The 22,352-nt window shown below is 36.6% G+C and overlaps 2 protein-coding genes across 2 annotated transcripts; one reads left to right on the forward strand and one right to left on the reverse strand.

Moving 5' to 3' along the window:
* Positions 1-508: 508 nt before the first annotated feature.
* Positions 509-4,680, forward strand: LOC112047139 (ionotropic receptor 75a-like). Its single transcript, XM_052887642.1, has 4 exons — positions 509-1,401; positions 1,957-2,168; positions 3,106-3,377; positions 3,850-4,680. The coding sequence occupies exons 1-4, from the start codon at positions 1,305-1,307 to the stop codon at positions 4,079-4,081; spliced, it is 813 nt and encodes a 270-aa protein (XP_052743602.1). The 5' UTR covers positions 509-1,304; the 3' UTR covers positions 4,082-4,680.
* On the reverse strand, positions 4,336-22,297 carry LOC112047138 (FAS-associated factor 1). The gene is made up of 16 exons (XM_024084135.2): positions 22,140-22,297; positions 21,644-21,712; positions 20,917-21,040; positions 20,172-20,297; positions 19,648-19,819; positions 18,362-18,506; positions 17,945-18,070; positions 16,882-17,002; positions 15,701-15,846; positions 14,749-14,903; positions 14,251-14,387; positions 13,742-13,904; positions 13,076-13,172; positions 12,322-12,462; positions 11,627-11,704; positions 4,336-7,846 (listed from the first exon to the last, which is right to left on the reverse strand). The coding sequence occupies exons 1-16, from the start codon at positions 22,239-22,241 to the stop codon at positions 7,766-7,768; spliced, it is 1,983 nt and encodes a 660-aa protein (XP_023939903.1). The 5' UTR covers positions 22,242-22,297; the 3' UTR covers positions 4,336-7,765.
* Positions 22,298-22,352: the final 55 nt, after the last annotated feature.

Below are 22,352 nucleotides of genomic sequence, written 5' to 3' on the forward strand. Positions count from 1 at the left end.
AGATGTATGCGTCAGGCCACGGGCTTCGTGGTTCGTCAACGACCTATACTGAAATCTAGATCTCTCTATTTTCTAAAATATAAAAGCGAAAAGTTTATATATTTACATCAGGAAATATGGAGAGCCAGTTGACGTAGGTATTATAAATAAAATTATCCAGGGAGTTTATAGTTCCTAGACATTCGATAATAACGGAATTTGCAACAGTGCTGGATTAAGGAGGTTTAAGGGCGGACGAACTCGAGGGCGTCCTCTGGTTTTAAATAATTCTATTAAGTAGGTATGCATATTACTTGTAGTTATGCACTCCGAAGAACCAACTCCTGGGGCTACCTGCGCAATGGCAGTTTCGATGGCATGGTGGGCTCGCTACAGCGGCGCGAGGCAGACATTGGGGGTACTCCTATATTCTATCGATCGGATCGGGCCAAGTTCATTGATTATATTACTCCGACTTGGCAATCCAGGTAGGTACTAGGTATTCGATACTTGTTTATTTCTCCATATTTATTACCCTTTTTTAGACGACCTCTCTGGGGCAGTTGATTCTATATCCAGTACGGGTCAGGTTAGGATTATACATCTGGTTTGGTGGTAGGATTTGGTCGTGGTTAGTTACCACAATACCCGCTAAGACGTACCGTTAAGCAATTTAGCGTTGCGTTAAGCATATACTAGTACAATGCCGCTCTTCTAAGTTATAATAACCTGCCTATTGTCGCACGATTTTTTCAAATTGTTTTTGTTTTTGCTTAACTATTGAATCAACGCAACGGTCGAATCCTTGAGATTGCTGAGGTTCTTCACTCTGCAGTCTTGACCGATTGTTTTGCCATTATGCTCTATAATAAATTACCTACTTGGATTTTTAAATATTTTTCAAGTGCATCATCTACATCTAAAGCCGGATTTATATTTGTCTGACGTGTCGTGTCGTGACGCATCAGAACAGAATCGGTATCATACATTTTATATGGCAACGTTTACACTTATGTTGAAATGAGCATACAAAATGTATGATACCGATTCTGTTCTGATGAATAACGACACGACATGTCACAACACATAAGTGAAACGTTGCCATATAAAATGTATGATATCGATTCTGTTCTGACGCGTCACGACACGACACGTTAGACAAATATAAATCCAGCTTTAACCTACTTTGTCGCAGGCCATGTTTCATCCTACGTCACCCAAAGTACCCGGGAGGTTTCTCCACCATATACACTCGTCCGCTGGACGACGTGGTGTGGTACTGGATCATTGGCATACTGGCTGCAATTGGCGCTACACTCGGCGTTATGCTGAAGCTCAAGACTTTAAGAGAACCTGGCGATGATGGGGACTCCTCCACTTCTATGGCGTTTATTTTTATTTTTAGCGCAGTTAGCCAGCAAGGTATGGACATTGAACATAATGTGTGACACTAGGCGTCGCCTCGCAGTTTTACTTGCGTAGTTATGTTCCCTTGGGAATACGGGGATAAAATATAGCTTCCAAACAACGTGGCTTTCTATAAAATAAGAATTTTTAAAAATCAGTTCAGTAGATCCAGAGATCCACACAATCTTTGGAATACTAAGTATACTGTTGACGAGTCCACTTGGAGCGAGGAGAGATTTTTTCGAAATCGTGTCTCACGATTAAAGTCGCATTGTAGGTAGGTAACAAAAAAAACATACAGCCGAACGTAGAACCTCCTCCTTTTTAGAAGACGTTTAAAAAATGTCAAGACGGACTCTTAAAAGCTTTTCGAGGGTAGGTCGTTATTTAATAGAAACATGTGTCTGTGAATTCAGAAGTGAAAAAGCAGAATTTCATAATGATTAGTCATTATAATTAATCTTTCTTTGTTTTGGGATGAAAGAGAGTACTATTTCAACTCTGCCGCTGTGACAATGTGGTTAGCCCACAAATGCAGTAGTTTTTGTATCATTCAAATCGTTATTACAGGTTCGACCCTCGACAGAGGTTCGTATTCAATTAAAGTAGTTATATTTATAACGTTCGTGTTCACCCTGACCCTGTACCAGTACTACAACGCTACGGTTGTGTCCACCTTACTGAGAGAACCTCCGAAGAGCATCAGAAACCTTAAAGATCTACTGAATAGCAACCTAAAGGCCGGGGTGGAAGATGTATTGTATAATACAGATTATTTTAAGGTTTGTTCATCTATTATGAGTCTATTGTAACTGTCTATTACATTGGTCACGCCTCCCTTCTCCCTTAGGCTGCCTATTCACCAGCGTAGCGAGGGAGCGTAGCGGAGAAACGGACTAATGCGGAGAGGAGTTGCGTACTGTCTCTCCACCGGAGCGGAGCAAGGCTGTGGAGCGAAGTGACTTCCCTGCACGCTTAGGGATTTTATACGAATTTTTAAAATAGCTCGCAAGTCCCTGTCCACTGAAGAGGAGCGGAGATTTTGTGCAATCCTATTGGTTAATATTTCTCCGTTTCTCGACTGCGCTGCCTCGCTCTGACTAAGCAGACTGGCAGCCTTTGGGATATGCATGATGACAGTTTTTTGAATTGTATATAAATTAACAGTATGCTAATAGTAAAGCAATTTTGTGGAAGTAACAGGGTATCTGTGAATTGTGATCATTGCTTACGGTGCTACAGCGAGTTAAGGGATCAATTTTGGCTGGGTCAATTCATGGCACTTGTTAGATTTGTATGGGCATGCAAACAAAATTACAAATATCTTTGTAATTTGTGCGATTCTGTTTATACTACAATAATGAAAAGTCAAATTGAATGTAAGGAAGCTAAAAATGTAGGAATTTTCATAATTGATTGATTGATTTTAATAATCATGATAAAACATTTTTAATGATTGTAAAATTTTGTAATCTTATTTTATTTTACAAACATTATTGTTTTTTATATATTAATTGGTTAATATTGATCTTATTTACCCGAATGTCTCAAAAAACAATATATCCAAACTTATCCATCATCCCTATTGATTAATCATTTACAACATATTTTAGCCAAATCAACACATTATATGATTCTCCTTATTTAGGTATATAACCTTCCAATAGTTTTAAATTTTTTATATTTTACGACACATCTGAAATATATTTTTTTATTTAGCGCACAAAAGATCCAGTAGCAATAGAACTGTATCACCAGAAGATAGCCACAAGTCGGCATTACAACTTCTTCTCTCCTGAGCAAGGCATGTCAATGGTCAAGCGCGGAGGATTCGCCTTCCATCTTGACAGTGTCACCGCGTACACAATAATGAAGAGCAGTTTTAGCGAGAGAGAGATTTGCGACGCTCACGAGATACAGTTGTATCCTCCGCAGACCATGGCAGCGGCGCTTTCGAAGCATTCGCCTTATAGGGAACACGTTGCTATTGGGTAAATAAATGTTGCAAGTTACTGCTTGATAATTTCATCTTTTGTAATTTACTGGATGCCCGGGAGTATTTGCCATACAAACGACCTGAGCGAGAGGTACTTGATGTGTTAGCGACAAACAAATTAAAAATGATCGCTAGTCATTTCACACCTAATAACTAACTTATTCTTAAATTAATGAAAATTAATTCGATTAATAAGCTTTGAACAAATTAGATATAGTTAATATATTTTAAATAACATTTTATAAACAAACAATACATAATGTAAAATATTTAAGTTATGAAATGGCATGCGTTTTCTACCTTTTTTTTTAAATGTTTGATGGTAAACATTTCACATCGACGAAAACAGATTTTTCGAGTTGAGTGATGCGATTGACAACAATGATAATTATTCAAGTTGTCAATAAAAGATCTAAATATAAGGTCTACATTTCCAACAGAGGGGTTTTTTATACTTTCTGTTCCAGAATTCGAAAGATATACGAAGCTGGATTGATGCATAGACTAAGGTCGGTATGGGACGAGCCTAAACCGCCGTGCGTCCATACACCGGACACCAGCATCTTCAACGTAACACTTAGAGAGTTCTCTAGTGCACTCATACTTCTAGCGTTCGGAATGGCTTTAGCTTTTATAATTCTGATAGGAGAGATTGCCTTAGCCAAATATAAAGGGGCGCCTATTGAGTTCCGTCATTAAATACTATTTAGTTTAAAGTGAAGAAATAGTTTATTGTTTGAAACATAAACAAATTATAATTATGTATTTACAAAAAGGCTCGTTTAAAATAATAAATATTATACATTACTGTTTAGATTGTAAATACATAAAAGGAATAAAGGCGGGCAAAATAACCTTCCTTGGGAAACACTTCAAAGATGGTGTCGTTAAAAGAAAATTATCTCATGTTATCTTTCAGAATCTATAGTTACTAGAGAAAATAAAAGATAAAATCAATATGTCTGTTTATTTATTATGATTACATAACTTTTTATAAACACACATTTACAATCATGTGATTCAGTGTAAAATTACAAAGATCAAAATTCTTTAGAAGACTCTCTCATACATTATTCTCTTTTATTATGCTTTATAATAATCAATTCAAGTGTTCCGCAAACAGTATGACAAACAAAGAAAATGTCAAAGTGAGAAAACCAATGTTAAGATTTTAGTTTTACCAAAAGCTTTTGATACTATTTTTATATATAAAACTAAAATTGAGCATCTAAAAATTGAGCATTTAAAAATGCAAGCCCATTTATAAGCGCATTGCAAGCGGTTACTGTTTTTAATTTCACTATCGTATCTTGTATATAATTCAATGCTAAAGAGTATCTACTATGTCAATGTAAATTCAGAGTTTACGTCTGTCTGTTAATTTACTGTACTAGAAATTAAAGCCCGTTTTGAATAAGGAGGGTTACGCGAATGCTATAGCAACAGTCTTAAGTGCGCTTACAAGGGCAATTTAAATCAAATTTAGACAACATTAGTAATTTATGACGTCACAAATCAGTTTACTGAAATAGGTAGGTACCTGAAAACATTAAAGTTGCTATGTAACGCTACACCATACAGAGGAACATGGAGAAAATTTTAACTAGGCAAGACATTTACATAAACAATTTAGTTGTCACCAAACTTCATTTGCAAAACCAAAACAGCAACCAATATTACCAATACTAAACTTTCCCAACTGTCTGAACATTGTATTAATTTCGTAGCATTGGGCCATATAGAAACTATTGACGATTGGAGCGATTATAAACATAATTGACGAAACAAATGACATCGGACTGATCTAAACATGTTGCCAAGCAACATTGCTCTAAATGTTTCCCACGTTTACCTTTATCATCATGTATGTTTTATTGTTGTGTGCTAGTATTTCTTCTCCTTCTAGTAAGAAATAATGTAGATACGCATATACTCTGCGTTGGCGTTTCCAAATGTGCTAGAGATGTTGATGACAAAACAAGATAGTTTGAATTTAGGCAATATGGTTAGATTTATTCCCTTATAGACTTTAGGCATAATCTACCTAATAAATTAAATAAATCAAAAATAAATCAGATTCATTTGGTTACAAACCTTTCTAAAACAACAGATCAATGAAATTATGCCACTGCGTATCTCTTTACCGCTATTAATCGACGATACTTTCTTGTCACGATTATCTCGTTAACCCATGCTGGGCCTACTATATGCCTGAAATACGCGCCAAGAGGAAGATAATTTTGTCTACTTCACTCTCTCTTTCATCTCATTGAAACGAATAATACGCGATATTTATTCTCTCTCTTTGTGATGGGACGAAAAGAGAGCGATAGAAATTATATGTCGTGTAGAAACCGAAATGGGTGTGGATTGTCATCCTACGTCTAATAAGTTACCCCACTTTTATCTTAGATTGTATTATTACTTAACATCAGGTGATACTGTAGTCAAGGGCTAACTTACAAAGAATAAAAAAAAAGTAGACAAAGTTATCTCTCTCTATCTCTTGTGGCTCATCTTAGGATCTTCAGGCGTGTGATTCAGAACAAAACGGTTCAGGTGTATCACCATAATTAAGTATAATGTATTAGTTATTGTACATCATTTATTAAAATCGTTTATCTCCAATTCACATACAGTACCATTTATACAAATATAATAATACATAATAATTCAAGAATTATTTAATTATAGCCGCAATCGAACATTATAAAAAATCTTGAGGTATACAATTCAACTTGGAATTGTTCACAAAAGAAAATGACCCGCCAACGATTGTCTCGAATAGAAGCTGCATACAATGTAAACAAGAAGTTAACATGTCTCTGAATCATTCATATAGCTGAACAGTTTCATGTAGCTGATGTCTTAACATTCGTTTTAACAGATGTCTCTGAATCATATGTTTCATATAACTGATGTCTCTGAGTCATTCGTTTCATATAACTGATATTTCTGAGTCATTCGTTTCGTATAACTGAGTCGGTCCTCACCTGCGCAGTATAGAGGGGAGCAGGAGAGGTCAATGGATGATCCATAAATTACCGCACACAATTTTCTAGAAGTCTTAACCCCTTCTTTGTAACAGCTCGTCACATTTGTGATTTCCTAGAAGTCTTAACCCCTTCTTTGTAACAGCCCGTCACATTTGTGATTTTCTTGATGTCTTAACCCCTTCTTTGTAACAGCTCGTCAAGTTTGTGATTTTCTAGATGTTTTAACCCCTTCTTTGTAACAGCCCGTCACATTTGTGATTTTCTAAATGTCTTAACCCCTTCTTTGTAACAGCCCGTCACATTTGTGATTTTCTAGATGTCTTAACCCCTTCTTTGTAACAGACCGTCACATCCCCCCCTCTCCCTCTGCTAGCATATCGTATGACGTAATTTATAGATGCCCCCATGAATGTAGTGAAGGACTGAGTTATGTGGTGTGTTTATAGCCATTAAAAATATTTTTTTGTTTTGATTCAGTAGTTGCCATAAGAAAATATTACAAAATTAAATGTTTACATTAATGTGTAGATTCTATTGAAACAATCTATGTACAGTAGTAATGTTTACATCAACGCAGCGTTTGGAATCCTAGGACCTTATAACCGATGGAGCCATAACAGTTTCACAGCGAATTCATAACAAATAACCCTTATTAAAATACACATAAGGTAAAATTAGCAAAATAAAATGATTTATAAACTAAGTGTTTTTATAATTTTTTTTGTAGTTGTAAGTTTTGTCCTTTTTTCTTGAAACCTATAATATTAAAAGTCCGCTTAGAAAAGAATAAACGCATGATATCAAAATCTTTAGACCAATGTAGTAGCTGAAAAAAGTGCATACTAGAAAGCTTTTATTTTATAAAAGTAAATTTTTCTAATACGTTTTTTTAAATTAACAGTATCGAAAACAAAATGAAGATTTTTTTTCAATATAATACATTAATTTATTAAGACACACTAAAACTCACGTGATTTAACTTTGGAGTCTCAGTTTGGATCGTGCAGCGTTGCAAGAACCAGCTCATGTCTAAGGGCCCCATATGGGTCCGAAACTAGTCGGGCATACTCCGACTTTTTAATCAAGTAAGTTTTAACCGTGTTTTATAATAAATTAATATGAATAACACTCACGATAGGTTACATTTGAGAAAGAGGGTACTTTTGAAAAAAAAATTTAAAAAAGCACGTATTTTAGTAGAAAAGGTGAGAGATACTTTACTTACTTGCGGGTACTTTTGTAAAAGTAAAAACGCGGGTTATGAGAAAGTAAAAATGAGGGTAGTTTTGCAAAAGTAAAAACGCGGGTAGTTTAAAAAAAATGTGTGATTCGATTGAATTTGGCTAGTGAAACTATTATGGTCGGAGTGTTGGTACATGGCGCTCGCTCACCGCTCCTCGAGCAGCACCGTCTCCTGTGGGTACAGCTTGAGCGCTTTCAGCGTACTGCTGTGAGATTCCATTGTGAGCTGAAACAATGAAAAATATATTACGGTCATAGTGCAACATACTTGGAAGTCTCAGACCAATTATAGAAGGACCTGTATCGCATTCACAGTCACGAACAAAATTGTCTGTCATTTTCTGAAGAAAACGAGCTTAGATTTTGTATATATCTTATACTAAACTAGAAGTCTTTGCCCGTTTTTTACACCATTCAATTACACAAAAAAGGTATTTTTACGGAGCTCTTTAACCGACGAACACGATTACAACTATTTAACATCGACACTATAGAGACAGTTTTTATAATCGCATTAGATCGTTGATCATATACTTTGACAGAAAAGTAACGTCAAGTGAGGCAGGTCCTATACAATAATTGGTCTGAGTTGGAAGTTAATAAAAATGGAACTAATAGACTAGCTGTGTGGCAACACCACATTAACTGTCATTTTCCCAAAGATCATGTCATTATAGAGCAACCAATTGATAGTATCTTCAGACTATTAAAATCATAGTGGAAATTCGGATTATTACCAGACGGATTACAATAAATATCATTTATTTAGATATGATTCACTATTTTTTAAATTTAATAAATGTTAAACATGTGATCAGCTATTTTAGTACCCATAACATGATGCTAGGGGATAAATAGCGATGTCAGTATTTTCCAAATATATTTATTAATTTATTTAGATATTATATTATTTTCAACCGATCATCTTATTTCAAATATTATCCTACGTATAGAATAAAATATAAGGTATGTATACTTCTATAGTCAGATCGGGTAGGTATTTTAAACAATGTAAATAAACAAAAACATATGATTCAGGGGTGCTCAACATTTTACTAAAGCATTATTCACGAATATTGTCATGAAATAAAACTTCCTTTGATAGACAATTTTTTTTTATATTTTATGTTCCTATAAACTGTTATTTATCGAACAGATAATGTTTCACTTATATTTAGGGTTCCGTGGTCAATAAAGAACCCTTATAGTTTTGTTTTTTTATTATGTATAAGCAAGCACCGCTTAGCTGTACGCTAGATTGTAAGCTATGAGGCAGCCTTTGGTAGAACGTGCTTGCCTAGAAGATGCCTATTCACTCTTGACTTGAAGATACCCATACCCATGTCCGTCTGTCCTTCTATCTGTAACTCAATTACTAATAGAAAACTGTAGCTTGACTATGAAAATTATGTACGCGATTATAGGCGTAAATTAAAAACTTGACAAGTAGTTTTTACTCGTTTTCTCGTAGTGTGGGTTATTGTTAGATATACGATTTTATGTAGAATTTGATGAGTTTGTTAAGACACCTTTTTTTCAATTTAGGCCTCTATTTGTAAAATATTAAGATTTAAAGTGCTAATTTAATTTCGTACTAAACTAAATAAAATTAAAAACAGTAAACGAACAACAAATAACAATAATAAACAATAACAACGAAACGAGAACAAAACGAAATAACAAAAATTATAAGGGAAGAAAATACGCACAACAAACTGGATTTAGTTAACGAATACTGTGAAGTAGGAGTATTAGTCACAGACAAAAAATAAAGTAGTGTTCTGTGCTGTGAAGTGTGAACTGTCAAATCTCAAATCTTCTTTCACTTAATACAAAATCAAAAAATTAATCATAGTTTAAGGTAAGTCTGCAATAAATGAAAATATTTTATTCACATTATAATAAAAGAAAACATCATTTGAATTACAACTTCTTTCTTCTTTTGATATGATAATACGATAATACGATTTATAAAATTAATTAAAGCTCTTATTTAATTTTATAAATGCATATTAATACCCATAAAACTCAATCTTTGTTTTTCAAAATGGTTTGTGACTCATGTCTGCTTGGGGTATTTAAGGTTCTTTTTATGTCGTTTGTGTTGTATTTCTGCAAACTCTATTTAATTAACATAGAGGAATTAGACATGGAAATGCATCGCACCCAAATGCAGCAACAAAATTGTCTGTCGTTTTTAGAGGGGGACGAGGTAAACTCACACATAGAAAAAATTTAACAAGAATAAATAATAATTATAATCTGTACACAGAATATTCAATTAATGGATCAATGTTTTGCTGTTCGTTCGTTCGTTAGAAGAATAGAATCGATTTTTCTTTTATATATTGTTTTAATTTATTATTAATTATAATTATGTTTTTGACGACCTCCGTGGCGCAGTGGTATGCGCGGTGGATTTACAAGACGGAGGTCCTGGGTTGGATTCCCGGCTGGGCCGATTGAGGTTTTCTTAATTGGTTCAGGTCTGGCTGGTAGAAGGCTTCGACCGCGAAGGCGTACCGACAAGCGATTTAGCGTTCCGGTACGATGTCGTGTAGAAACTGAAAGGGGTGTGGATTTTCATCCTCCTCCTAACAAGTTAGCCCGCTTCGATCTTAGATTGCATCATCAGTTACTGACTGAACATCAGTTACTGAGTGAGACTGAAATCAAGGGCTACCATGTAAAGAATAACAAAAATAAAATAGAAATATTTTCAAATTAAACGTCACGTCATCTTTTAGTGAATTAGAAGTTGTTGACCGTTTTTCATGCCATTGACTGACTGACTACTTACTACACAAACCGGAATTATTAGGGAGCTTTTTAGACGACGAAAACGATTACAACAATGAAACATCGATACAATCGATAACGCGTTAGATCGTTGGTTGTTTGACAGAGAGGTAACGTCTTGCGGGGCAGGTCTTTCTATAATTGGTCCGTGATAATTAATTTGTTGTATGTGAATCCGGACTCAAAAGGGCTAGAACCCAGAGCCGTAAAGCTTATTATTAAAAATAAAATGTATGTGAATCGAAACGAAAAGTGTCGCTTAAAAGAACCTTTTTGAGTAGTATTATTGTTCTGTAAAAAACCTAAAGTTGTGGACTATATACTAATATTATAAAGAGGAAAACTTTGTTTGTATGTTTGTTTGTTTGTTTGTTTGTTTGATTGTAATGAATAGGCTCAAAAACTACTGGACCGATTTTAAAAATTCTTTCACCATTCGAAAGCAACATTATCCACAAGTAACATAGGCTAAACTTTATTTTGGAAAAAAGTAGGGTTCCCTAAGACATTTGGGTTTTTCGGACACTAGGTGTAAAAAATCAACCAGAAAAGTTACTTATTTTGCGTACGCTGCCTAATCTATAAAAGATAGAACCATAAAATATTCAAATTAATTGTAGATCTTATAAATATCTACAAAAAAGTCCGCAATACACTATACTAATCGATGTCTAGTGAGGCACAACAACCATTTTCTTATTTAAAAATCTTGATTTTTTTAGTTCAGGAGTAGGGGTAGGGTAGGGGTAGGTAGGAGTAGGGTTGGGGTAGGGTAGGGATAGTTGAAAGTTAACATCGATTTTAACGCGGACGAAGTCGCGAGCGTCGGCTAGTTATCAAATATCAAGGTCATCACTGTTCCTACAACTCCCGAGTTGCAGGCTTAAGTGCAATTACCTAAAAGTAAAGATTTTGGCGAACAGTCAAACTTGATGGTTTAAAAGTGCTCGTAAACTAAACCTACTTGAAATAAACGAATTTTGATTTCGATCTCTATATCTGCGTGTAGGCCTGAGAAATTTCATAAAAACTACTCTTACTACTTTGATTTGAGTAAGGTTTTCAAAAGGAGATTACTGGGATTAAAAGATTGAAGGAATAATGACAGTAGTTTATTTGTGTTTCTGGTTACAATAAGTTTTGTGTCACTTAGGGAACTTATTCCCTACCGCTATTCTATTGAATTAATTTCAAAGGTAAAACTTACGTCTCTTCTAGGCCAGCTAGCTATGACCTTGTAGTTTTCTTTTGGGTAACCTTTTGATGCGAGGTAATCTAATAACACCTGTAACGAAAAACATAACATGAGGATCAAATTGTCATGGTGTTGCTGAAGAAAATAAAAATTCCATTTTATATACTAGCAAAAGCTCTATTTGTAAATTGTAACCAACAAAGTTGAGCAACATTTTAAGATTGAATCTGTGATAGCCCAGTGGATATGAACTCTGCGGAGGGTGTGGGTTTGAATCTGGTCCAGGGCATGCACCTACAACTTTGCAGTTGTGTGCATTTAAGAAATTAAATATCACATGTCTCAAACAGTAAATGAAACCTGAGAATTTTCTTAATTCTTTGCGTGTGTGAAGTCTGCCAATCTTCATTGGGACAGCGTGGTGGACTATTGACCTAACCCCTCTCATTCTGAGAGGAGACTCGAGATCAGCAGTGAGTCGAATATGGGTAGATAATGATGATGATAAGATTGGAGGCTAATTGTGTAAAAAAAGGGCAAAAACCTCTAGTTTAGTATAATAATGGTATATATACCAAATCTAAGCTCGTTTTCCTCAGAAAATGACAGACAATTTTGTTCGTGACTATGAGTGCGATACAGGTCCTTCTATAATTGGTCTGAGGTACGACCGGGTCACTTGGTAGTCAGGCACGGCTAGTACTCACAGCGAGCGTGTCCTGCGCGTGGAAGCGCCTCTCGAGACTGCCGTCGTGCGGGGGAGGGAGACGTACACGCACGCGCGCCACGTCATCGGCGCCCTCCGCCGGCTCGTCCGGCACGCGCGCCGCAGCGCCCGCTCGCAGCGCCTGAGCACGACACACACACATACACAGTATAGTATAGTGTGCTGTTTGAAATCGTTAGGGCTATACAGGGTGCTCACTATTTCCCATAACTTCAAGGTGTTGACAAGTCCACTTATAGGAGCCGAACTGCATAACTATTAAATTTTTTTAACTAAAAAAAAATGTTTGACATCGTTAGGGCTATACATAACTTCAAGGTGATGACAAGCTTACTTATAGGAGATTAGGAGCCGAACTATAAAAAAAAACTTTTTATGTTTTCATACATACTAATTCAAATAATTCATGTAACACACGCCTTTATCTATCCTTGCATTTTAAAATACGTAATCGTAGTAGTAAGACAGTCGATATCTGCTGCCCCCCGACGTCAAGTCTATTATTACTATATTAGTAGAATTCCATATCGCTAGCCCATAGCCCACAATCCTATGGTGGGCACAGGTCCATTCTAGGGTGGGCACGGCCCATCCGTCCCTTATTTCTTTCTAGTAGGGTATTTTTCTAGTTGACTATGAAACCTTCAATAAAACATGTAATATATATGAGAGCTTTGTAGCAATACATAATTGTGAGAGTTCAAATAAAAGCATTATATAAATGACAAACGCACCTCTTTTTTGGCTTCTTCCATTAGTCTTTCAGATTCTGCTCTCTCCAATTCTTGATTTCTTTCAAATTCTTGTTGCTTTTTCACTTCTTCTTTTGCTCTGTGTAACAAATATTTAATATCAACCATCAACATGAAACTTATTGGACACAATACTTTGTATCATTGAATTTTATGAAAACATTCGTTATTTAAAAAAAAAGACGCAAACTTATTATTTCTTTTTACCGTTATTATCAGTCAATAAAGTCGCAGTCATTGTAATTATCCGATAGTTATCATTGTAGAGTAAAGAGAAATTCGCCCGCCATTTCACATTGAAACAGCTTGTTGGGTCTAAGTTCCTCCTCTCCTTCTCACTTTTATAAGTGTTACGAGTTCATAGATTACGGGTGGTATTAACATTCTAAATTTATATTAATGTGGAGGGGAGGTATTTGTACGAAGTTGTTGCAACAGTGATGTTATAAATAAGAGAGTATTTGATTGGCTTGAGATCAGTTGTTTGTTAGGCAGCGTGGACATCGTCACGCTGCTGGTCGCGTTAGTAATTTTGTGCAATTGTGTTTTGTTGTAATTATTGAACATATCGGACAGGGGAGGTGAGTGTTTATGCATTCTAAAAGGGATCCCTCAACCCTACACCAAGATGATGATGATGATCCTCACCTATCCGCCTCGAGGCTCATCTGGTAGGCCTCGTCCTGTTCGCGCTTGACCCGCTGGCGCGCGTCCCGCTCGCGCTCCACGCGCGAGTCCTCCTCCTTTTGCGACGCGAACCGCTCCAGCGCCTCCACCAGCCCGCCCACCAGCTCCGACACTCCGACGTTGCCTAAGCATTCATTGTTATTGATTTGTGCAAAGTACAAAACTTCAGAAAGTGCCGAGACAAAACTACTAAGTTACCCAAGTTCCAAAATAAAACAAAAAGTTTACTTAGTCTAAAATGAATTGTACTATATATTGTGCAACTAGTTTGCACAATGATTTCAATTTAATTAAAACCTGAGAAACCAATAATTTAGAATTTATGGAGGTTGCACAATATTTGGAAAATCTACCAAAAGAACAAACAAACCCGGATATTAAATATGTATTTGTAATTTTGTAATGCCGATTGACAAATAAGGCCGTCCTGCATCGAAACCATGGCGGCCTAATGTGTTTGCAAGTCTCACCATTGATGACGGAGTATATCTCGGTGTTGGAGCGCACGCGCATGATGATGATGAGCGCGGGCAGCCGCTCCACGGGGATGCTGCGGATCGTCATGCTGGCCACCGGGCCCAGCGCGCTCGCTATTGATGATAATAACCTGAAACAGTCACGTTTTTTAACGAAATAGGATCGCGCTCGACCATTATTTGTCGTGATAGTAAAGTGTAGATGAGACCTTAAGGTGCTTGCCTGGAATATGACTAAATACTCCTATCTTAGAGTTCCAAGACTCCTGAAATACAGATTTCGGGAGGAAATTCCAGATTCCTATCCATGCATATCCTAAGAATATCAATGATACCTGGTGGTTGGCGCTTTGTAAGATGCGATTAACAGACCCTCTAAATATATTCTGTAAAACAGACAACTTTCCGGCGATGATCAAGACTTATAAGTTTTATCAGAAGAAGGGAATTTTGTAATTTAAAAAAAAGAACATTGTCGAATAATATACTTACATGTTGTTGTTATGCGAGTCCGTCAGATCCCAGCCGTACAGTATGAAGTTGGCCGCAAGTGTCTGCAGTACTGTCTCACAGCCCAGCAGCTGAGCGCAGAACACATTCGACAGGACCGACTGCTCATGGTGGAGATACACGCCCAGGAGTTTCCTCTGGAAGTATTATTGTAATAGTAGTTGGGCTTGTGACATAGCTCATCCAGGGATCGGTTACACGTTAGCTTCCGTTTAAATAGTTCGAAGTTCGAACAGCCGATGGACGTTGGGGTCCCAAGGTGCTGGAATGGCGACCCCGCACTAGAAAGCGCAGTGTTGGTCGACCCCCCACCAGGTGGACTGACGACATCAAGCGAGTCGCAGGTATTCGCTGGATGCAGATGGCTCAGGATCGTGATGTTTGGAAGTCCCTACACAAGGCCTGTGTCCTGCAATGACATGGACGTCAACGGCTGACATAATGATGATAATGATGCCTCAAAAATAGGTCGTGAAGGGAAACAAACATATTGACTCTGAATCTATACTAATATTATAAAGCTAAAAAGCTTGTTTGTTTGTTTGTTTGATTTAACGCGCTAATCTCAGGATCTATTGGTCCGATTTGAAAAATTCTTTCAGTGTTAGATAGCCCAATTATTGAGGAAGGCTATAGGCTATAGGCATTTTATCCCCGTATTCCTACGGGAACAGGAACCACGCAGTCCGGAAGCCGGTCTGACAACGAAATAGAGAGCCTCTAGAGCATTTGTCTTTTTTTCATTACATTCAAGATATATCATGGTGCTTTTCGTATGCCTACAAGAGCGTGTATAACTATGATTAGGATATATTAATTTGAAAGACACATACTTGGATGAGAATAATGCTCCGCATCGGAAAGGTCAACCTTTCTTTATGAGCAATTTATATTTTACAAATACAATCTAAAGTAAACAAGTATAAATATTTACCTCTTTAGCAGGTTTTAAACAGGACTCCTTGATGGCGTCCTGCAGGGTCCCCTCGAAGAAGTTGGGCGTGTTGGGCCCGTAGCGCGCGCGGAACCGCTGAGCGAATTCTATGCAGCCCAACGCCTCGTCCTCCACGTGGTCAGACACTATGTGCAACATGTTATACTAGATTATGAGTCCCTGGCCCGAGTGGCCAAGTGCGGAAAAGGCCCCGGAATGATGAGTCCCTGGCCCAGGAACAATCGTCGTTATCAACTCATATACGACTCACTGCTGAGCTCGAGTCTCCTCTCAGAATGAGAGGGGTCAGGCCAATAGTCCACCACGCTGGCCCAATGCGGATTGGTAGACTTCACACACGCAGAGAATTAAGATTTTCTCTGATGTGCAGGTTTCCTCACGATGTTTTCTTTCACCATTTGAGACACGTGATATTTAATTTCTTAAAATGCACACAACTGAAAAGTTGGAGGTGCATGCCCCGGACCAGATTTGAACCCACACCCTCCGGAATCGGAGGTAGAGGTCATATCCACTAGGCTACCACGGCTCGTGAACAATAGTATTCATTAATTACTATACTTCTCTTTGTACAGGACATGTGGTCAGATCCTCAAAAGAGTCCAAAGAGGTCATACAATGGTACTCCAGAGACGGGAAAAGGCAAGGACGACCATACAAAATATGGGAAGACAACCTGATTTTGCTTTGCTGACTGCTCTGATATAATATAAATTAAGTTATAGTATTAAGTACAATGTATTTAGCAGTCAGAGAATGAAGGCTATTTTTATTTTTTTTATGTCTCTTTAAGTATCTAATATTCATGGTGAGTTTGGTAGTTTGGTAGGAGAGGAGCAAAATTAAATGAAATATTCCAGTCGGCCCCAGGCAGAAAAAATCCACACTTTTTCAAAAATTTCAAAAGTAACAACATCATGGTACCCAAGGGATGCAAAAAGAAAAATAGGCATGCCTAATAATACCAGATGGTAAAACGAATTTACTGCTTCTGAAGTAGCTCAATGAACATAAACAACAACTGATAAAAGACTGAGGAACACAAAGGCCTTTGGCCAACAGTAGGATGAATAATCATCAAATAATAAGAAACAATAACTTTGTGTATTTTGATTGTATGGTTTATATAAACGAAATAAATAAAATGGTAGTATTCTTACTGAGTGGTTGTAATCGCTCTGATGGGACATCAACAAACATGTCTTCTTCTGTGGGAAAGCTGTCAGCATCTTCAATTTCTTCCACAGAACTGTTTTCGCTGTCTGAGCTTTCTACTATTATCTGTAAATACATTTATCGAATTAGAACTAAAAAACCGATCAAGTGTGTGTCGGAAGAGATTGCGTCGTCATTTAACATCAGGAGAGATTGCGTCGTCACTTAACATCAGGAGAGATTGCGTCGTCACTTAACACAAGAAAATATTGCGTCGTCACTTAGCATCAGAAGAGGTTTCGTCGTCACTTAACATCAGGAGAAATTGCGTCGTCACTTAACATCAGGAAAGATTGCGTCGTCACTTAACATCAGAAGAGATTTCGTCGTCACTTAACATCAGGAAAGATTGTGTCGTCACTTAACATCAGAAGAGATTTCGTCGTCACTTAACATCAGGAGAGATTGCGTCGTCACTTAACACCAGGAAAGATTGCGTCGTCAATTAATATCAGGAGAGATTGCGTCGTCACTTAACATCAGGAGAGATTGCGTCGTCACTTAACACCAGAAAATATTGCGTCGTCACTTAACATCAGAAGAGATTGCGTCGTCACTTAACATCAGGAAAGATTGCGTCGTCACTAAACATCAGAAGAGATTTCGTCGTCACTTAACATCAGGAGAGATTGCGTCGTCACTAAACATCAGAAGAGATTTCGTCGTCACTTAACATCAGGAGAGTTTGCGTCGTCACTTAACATCAGGAAAGATTGCGTCGTCACTTAACATCAGAAGAGATTGCGTCGTCACTTAACATCAGGAAAGATTGCGTCGTCACTAAACATCAGAAGAGATTTCGTCGTCACTTAACATCAGGAGAGATTGCGTCGTCACTAAACATCAGAAGAGATTTCGTCGTCACTTAACATCAGGAGAGTTTGCGTCGTCACTTAACATCAGGAAAGATTGCGTCGTCACTTAACATCAGAAGAGATTGCGTCGTCACTTAACATCAGGAAAGATTGCGTCGTCACTTAACATGAGTCGAGAGAAAAATAAACGTACCCTCTTGTACTCCCTCTGTTTGCTAGGCGCTCGTTTGACTGTCAAGTCGTGTTGCGGCAGGTCCAGGCCCACCATTGCTAGCACCGTATCGTCGAGACCCGACACTGTAGGCCAACCTGTCCAAACCTATAAGATAACAAACATTTTGTTCACAAATAGGCAATTTGACACTTTTTTAAAAGGGTCTAAATTTATTGTTCATTACGTTTCTGCTAGATTGAAAAAAATTATCATATTTTTTCAAGACATGACATGATTTTTTTTGACAATTGAGCCATGGTTATCTATATTTTATCTGTGTCATGACGTCACAAAAATAAAAATTACGAAATATTATATCACGATTGCTAAATTAGTTGATCACGTACAAATTACATCAGGAAGATTTTAGTAACTTTTACAAGTTTTATAACTTACTTGAAGTCGAACAGGTATATCTGTGAGTGAGTACAGATCATTCTTGACTTCCTGCACAGTTTTAGTGCCGGGGTACTTTAGCGTGTATTCTCTCTCGTCGTGTTTAACGCGGAGCACGTATGTTGTTGTTAACCTCTCTGCTACTCTGGAATACAAAATGTTACGAGTTTCTCGATTACGGTTGGTATTAACATTTATTATTTATGTTATTGTGGAGGGGAGGTATTTGTGCGACGTTGTTGCAACAGTGATAGTATTAATAAGAGGGTATATGATGACTTGAGCTCAGTTGTTTGTTAGGCAGCGTGAACACCGTCACGCTGCTAGTCGCGTTAGTGGGTTTTATGCAATACTGTTTTGTGGTAATAAATTGTTTAGTGTGGACATGGAGGACATGTCGGTCAGGGGAGGTGAGTGTTAATGCTTTCTAGGGATCCCTTAAACCTATACCCAAGGTCACAAGTCCTGGGATCTGCTTGAGGTGTTTCCTCAACCACAAAATAATGGTGCAATCACTGTCGCTGCTACCCGTTACGTCGAGTGAGCCGAGTAGTGTAGTGAGGCGCTTTGTTTTCGATCCTAGGATAGCTTCTTGACAACAATCTGAAGTCGAGCGAGGCATTAAGCACAGCAAACTTCGTGTCTAACTCTGCCAATTTAATGGGAAGTTAAGGGGAAATTAGACCTTCCAAAATACTTTTTATTCTGGAAAAATACAAGGTTCTTGTGGCATTTGTTTTTTTTTCCTCTCTTCTTTATCTATTGAAGATCATTCTCTGGATCCGTCTGGATCTGGATCGATTTCATCCGATGAAATGACTGCTTAGAATGTCGTTTTGGGCTCTGCACATCTACTGATGTAGCGTCCCACCGGGAATGAGTATATACTACTATACTATGTTGGCCAGTCTTGTCCTTTTCAGGCGGGATTTGCAGTCCCTGACGTCTAACAATCTGACAGCAAGATTTTTTAAAGGTGCTCAAGCCTACGTTGTGCGGCATTTGTTAGGAATGGAATTTCACGCAAACAAAGTCACAGAACGAAGCATCCGCTACTATGATTTAAATAATAATATACATCGTGGTACTAAGGAGCCTTCTCATTCAGATAAATGGACCAGGGAAGTGACAGACTAGTATGCTTTCAAGTTTTAAAGCCTATATTACTTCTTAATAATAAATTACCTAGTTGATAAAGTAGAGAGACCAGGAAAAAGGAAAAAAAAAGGTCACCCCTGCCAAAGATGGGAGGCTGACCTCAGAGTATGATTATACAAATGACTTACTCATCATCTGCCATTAGTCTATCAGCTGCCTTAAGCCGCAACACTGCATTGCGAGCGAGACCCAAACTTGATAATGCTGCAGAGGAAGTGGCCCTCGACCCTCCCAGGCCTGATATCTGTTGTCTGCATACCGGCACACCACATACCATTTCTAATCTCTTTTTTAGATCATCTGTAGAATAGATATATAAGCATTATATGCAAGATTTTATGGAATTTTTGAGACCACTTTTAGAACACCAAAATATTTTTTTTACGGGTTTACAGCTTATTATCTCTCATTCCGAGGTTCAAATGTCACATTTACAAGAAAAATTATATTATCTTGAATTTGCATTGGCTACAAGTAAATGTAAGTATATAATGTATGTACATATGGCAGTATGTAATGTAAGAAAGAAAAATTAAAATAATAATATGCAAAATCCCATTATAATTTTTAGTGTTAATACAATCTATATATATTTTCCATGTTATGCAAGATTAATCATAAATAATAACAGTTTATTTTTAGATATACTTACTGACTGTTGCGGAACCAGACATTTTGATTTCGTGTATTTTATTGTTACAGTGCACTTGGAGCTCTATGAGGTCAATGGAATTATTTCTAGGTGATGAGGTTGATGCTTGATTACTATCTTCCCGATCTGAAATCATTTCAATCATAAGTGCTTTTTTTTTTTTAATAAGTGCCTCAAGTCCTATTTTTTTTTACCAGATTATTGATAATGATGATAACCACTATGCTGCCATTGCACATTGGTTGAAATTTTGGCTATTTCTCTTTACAAACTACATCTTTGTTTGCATGTTAGCACCCCAGATGAGTAATTTTTACACATTAAAATAAATAAAATGATTACTAAGCCTGCCAACACAATGGTTGTGTTGAGTCCAAGCTCCAATATGCTAAAGTTAAGCAGCCATTAAGTCATAAGGCCCAGCAGTGGGTCATATAGATTGGAATAAATAATAATGGCCTTGTGTTTTAATGAACTTGTATCTCAAATTCACCAGCAAAATTGTCTGTTTTTTTTTTGAGGGGGACGAGATAAACTAACACATTGAAAATATTTAACACCAATAAATTGAAATTGTAATACAAACATATGTAATTTAAACACAATGAAACATTGATTCTCTTAATACAGTTTGTATATACACATTACATCGTGATCATATACTTTTGACAGAAGGGTAACGTCTAGAGGCAGGTCCTATAGTAATTGGTCTGAGCCTAAGACAATAAAGGTACATGGTACTCACCAGGTGGGTGTGTTTTTGGCGTTATCACAGATATATCATCATCTATCATCTCCACATCATGTGTATCATTTGACTGAGACACAGAGCCTCTGTTGTCTTGTGGCATTACTCTATTGATGGCAGACTGTAAAAAACAAATAATAATTGGTTTAAACAATAGCTATGCTAAAGCCATATGTAATGTGCACTGTTTACCAACAAACAAATTAGAAAAATTAAGGTAATAAATGCATGTCATTTTAAAACTTATTTATTTTAAATAATGTATTATTTTCTTAATGTTATTCGAAATATTTTGCGAAATGACTAGAGATTTGTACTCTCATTTTGGTAAACTGCAAACATTAAGTAAGTATGGCTAAAGTATGTCTCTTGGTTTCAACAATATCAGACCCACATTTCACCTGCATAATTCCTGTACTTGTGAGAATTTGGAGGGGAAAGAAAATATTGGTCTTACAGCTCATAATTTAAAAAAAAAAAAACAGAAAAATGTTCATTATTGAAGTTTAACTCTGCAACTGTATATTTATCATTAATTGTATATTTTCACTGTATACCCTATATTAAAATTCATTTTTCTTGTTTACTGGGTAGTAGTGCACAGTAAAACCAACTGTGTTTTTTGATGCACATTAATAATAATTTTACAAAGTAAATCCTTTGTTACATATGAAAAAAGATACTTTAATATTAATAAGAAACATTAGATCCGTAAAACACTTACAAGTAGATCCCAATTTGTTTCTTCTAAATGGTATATCGCTTCAGCAACATCTTCAATATTTGTGATTCCCTGAAAGTCACAACTCATCATTATTTTTCATATTTTTTTGCCATTATAGCAAGATAAGGGTTTCTCTCGTATTTCTACCAAGGTTACGCTAGCATAACAAAGTAATGCGTTGTATATTCCAACGATTACCTTGGAATTCCCTTTTTAAATTTTTTGATTTCACACAAAGAACAAAAGTGGAAAAATTACTTCAAACCTTAATAACACAGGGTATTCGCGTTTTATTACACTGTATTGACGACACCAAATTAAAATACTTTTACCTAATGGTTAGAATAATGATTGAATTTCGTATTAGACGACGTACAAAGAGATAAAGCAGAATTAAGAGTCACTGTTTTTATTCACCACATAACCTGCACGTTTTCTAAACTAAATAACATTCACTTGCACATATTATATTAATTAAAACACTGTGAGTATTTACCTGAAAATTTGCAAGAATTTCTTCTCTGTTTTCAGCCATTCTGATATTATTGAGCTCAAAAATATTCAAAGAAAATTTATTCTTCAATTCTTGGTATGACATTCAAACATCGCACCATTGACTACATAGATTTTAACATAGACAATATAAAAGGGTTTGCCAGTATCAAAAATATGTCAAACTGTTACAATCTCCGACGAATTGTTTTTTGTT

This window comes from Bicyclus anynana, chromosome 20, assembly GCF_947172395.1.
Source record: "Bicyclus anynana chromosome 20, ilBicAnyn1.1, whole genome shotgun sequence".
Classification (NCBI taxonomy): Eukaryota; Metazoa; Arthropoda; class Insecta; order Lepidoptera; family Nymphalidae; genus Bicyclus; species Bicyclus anynana.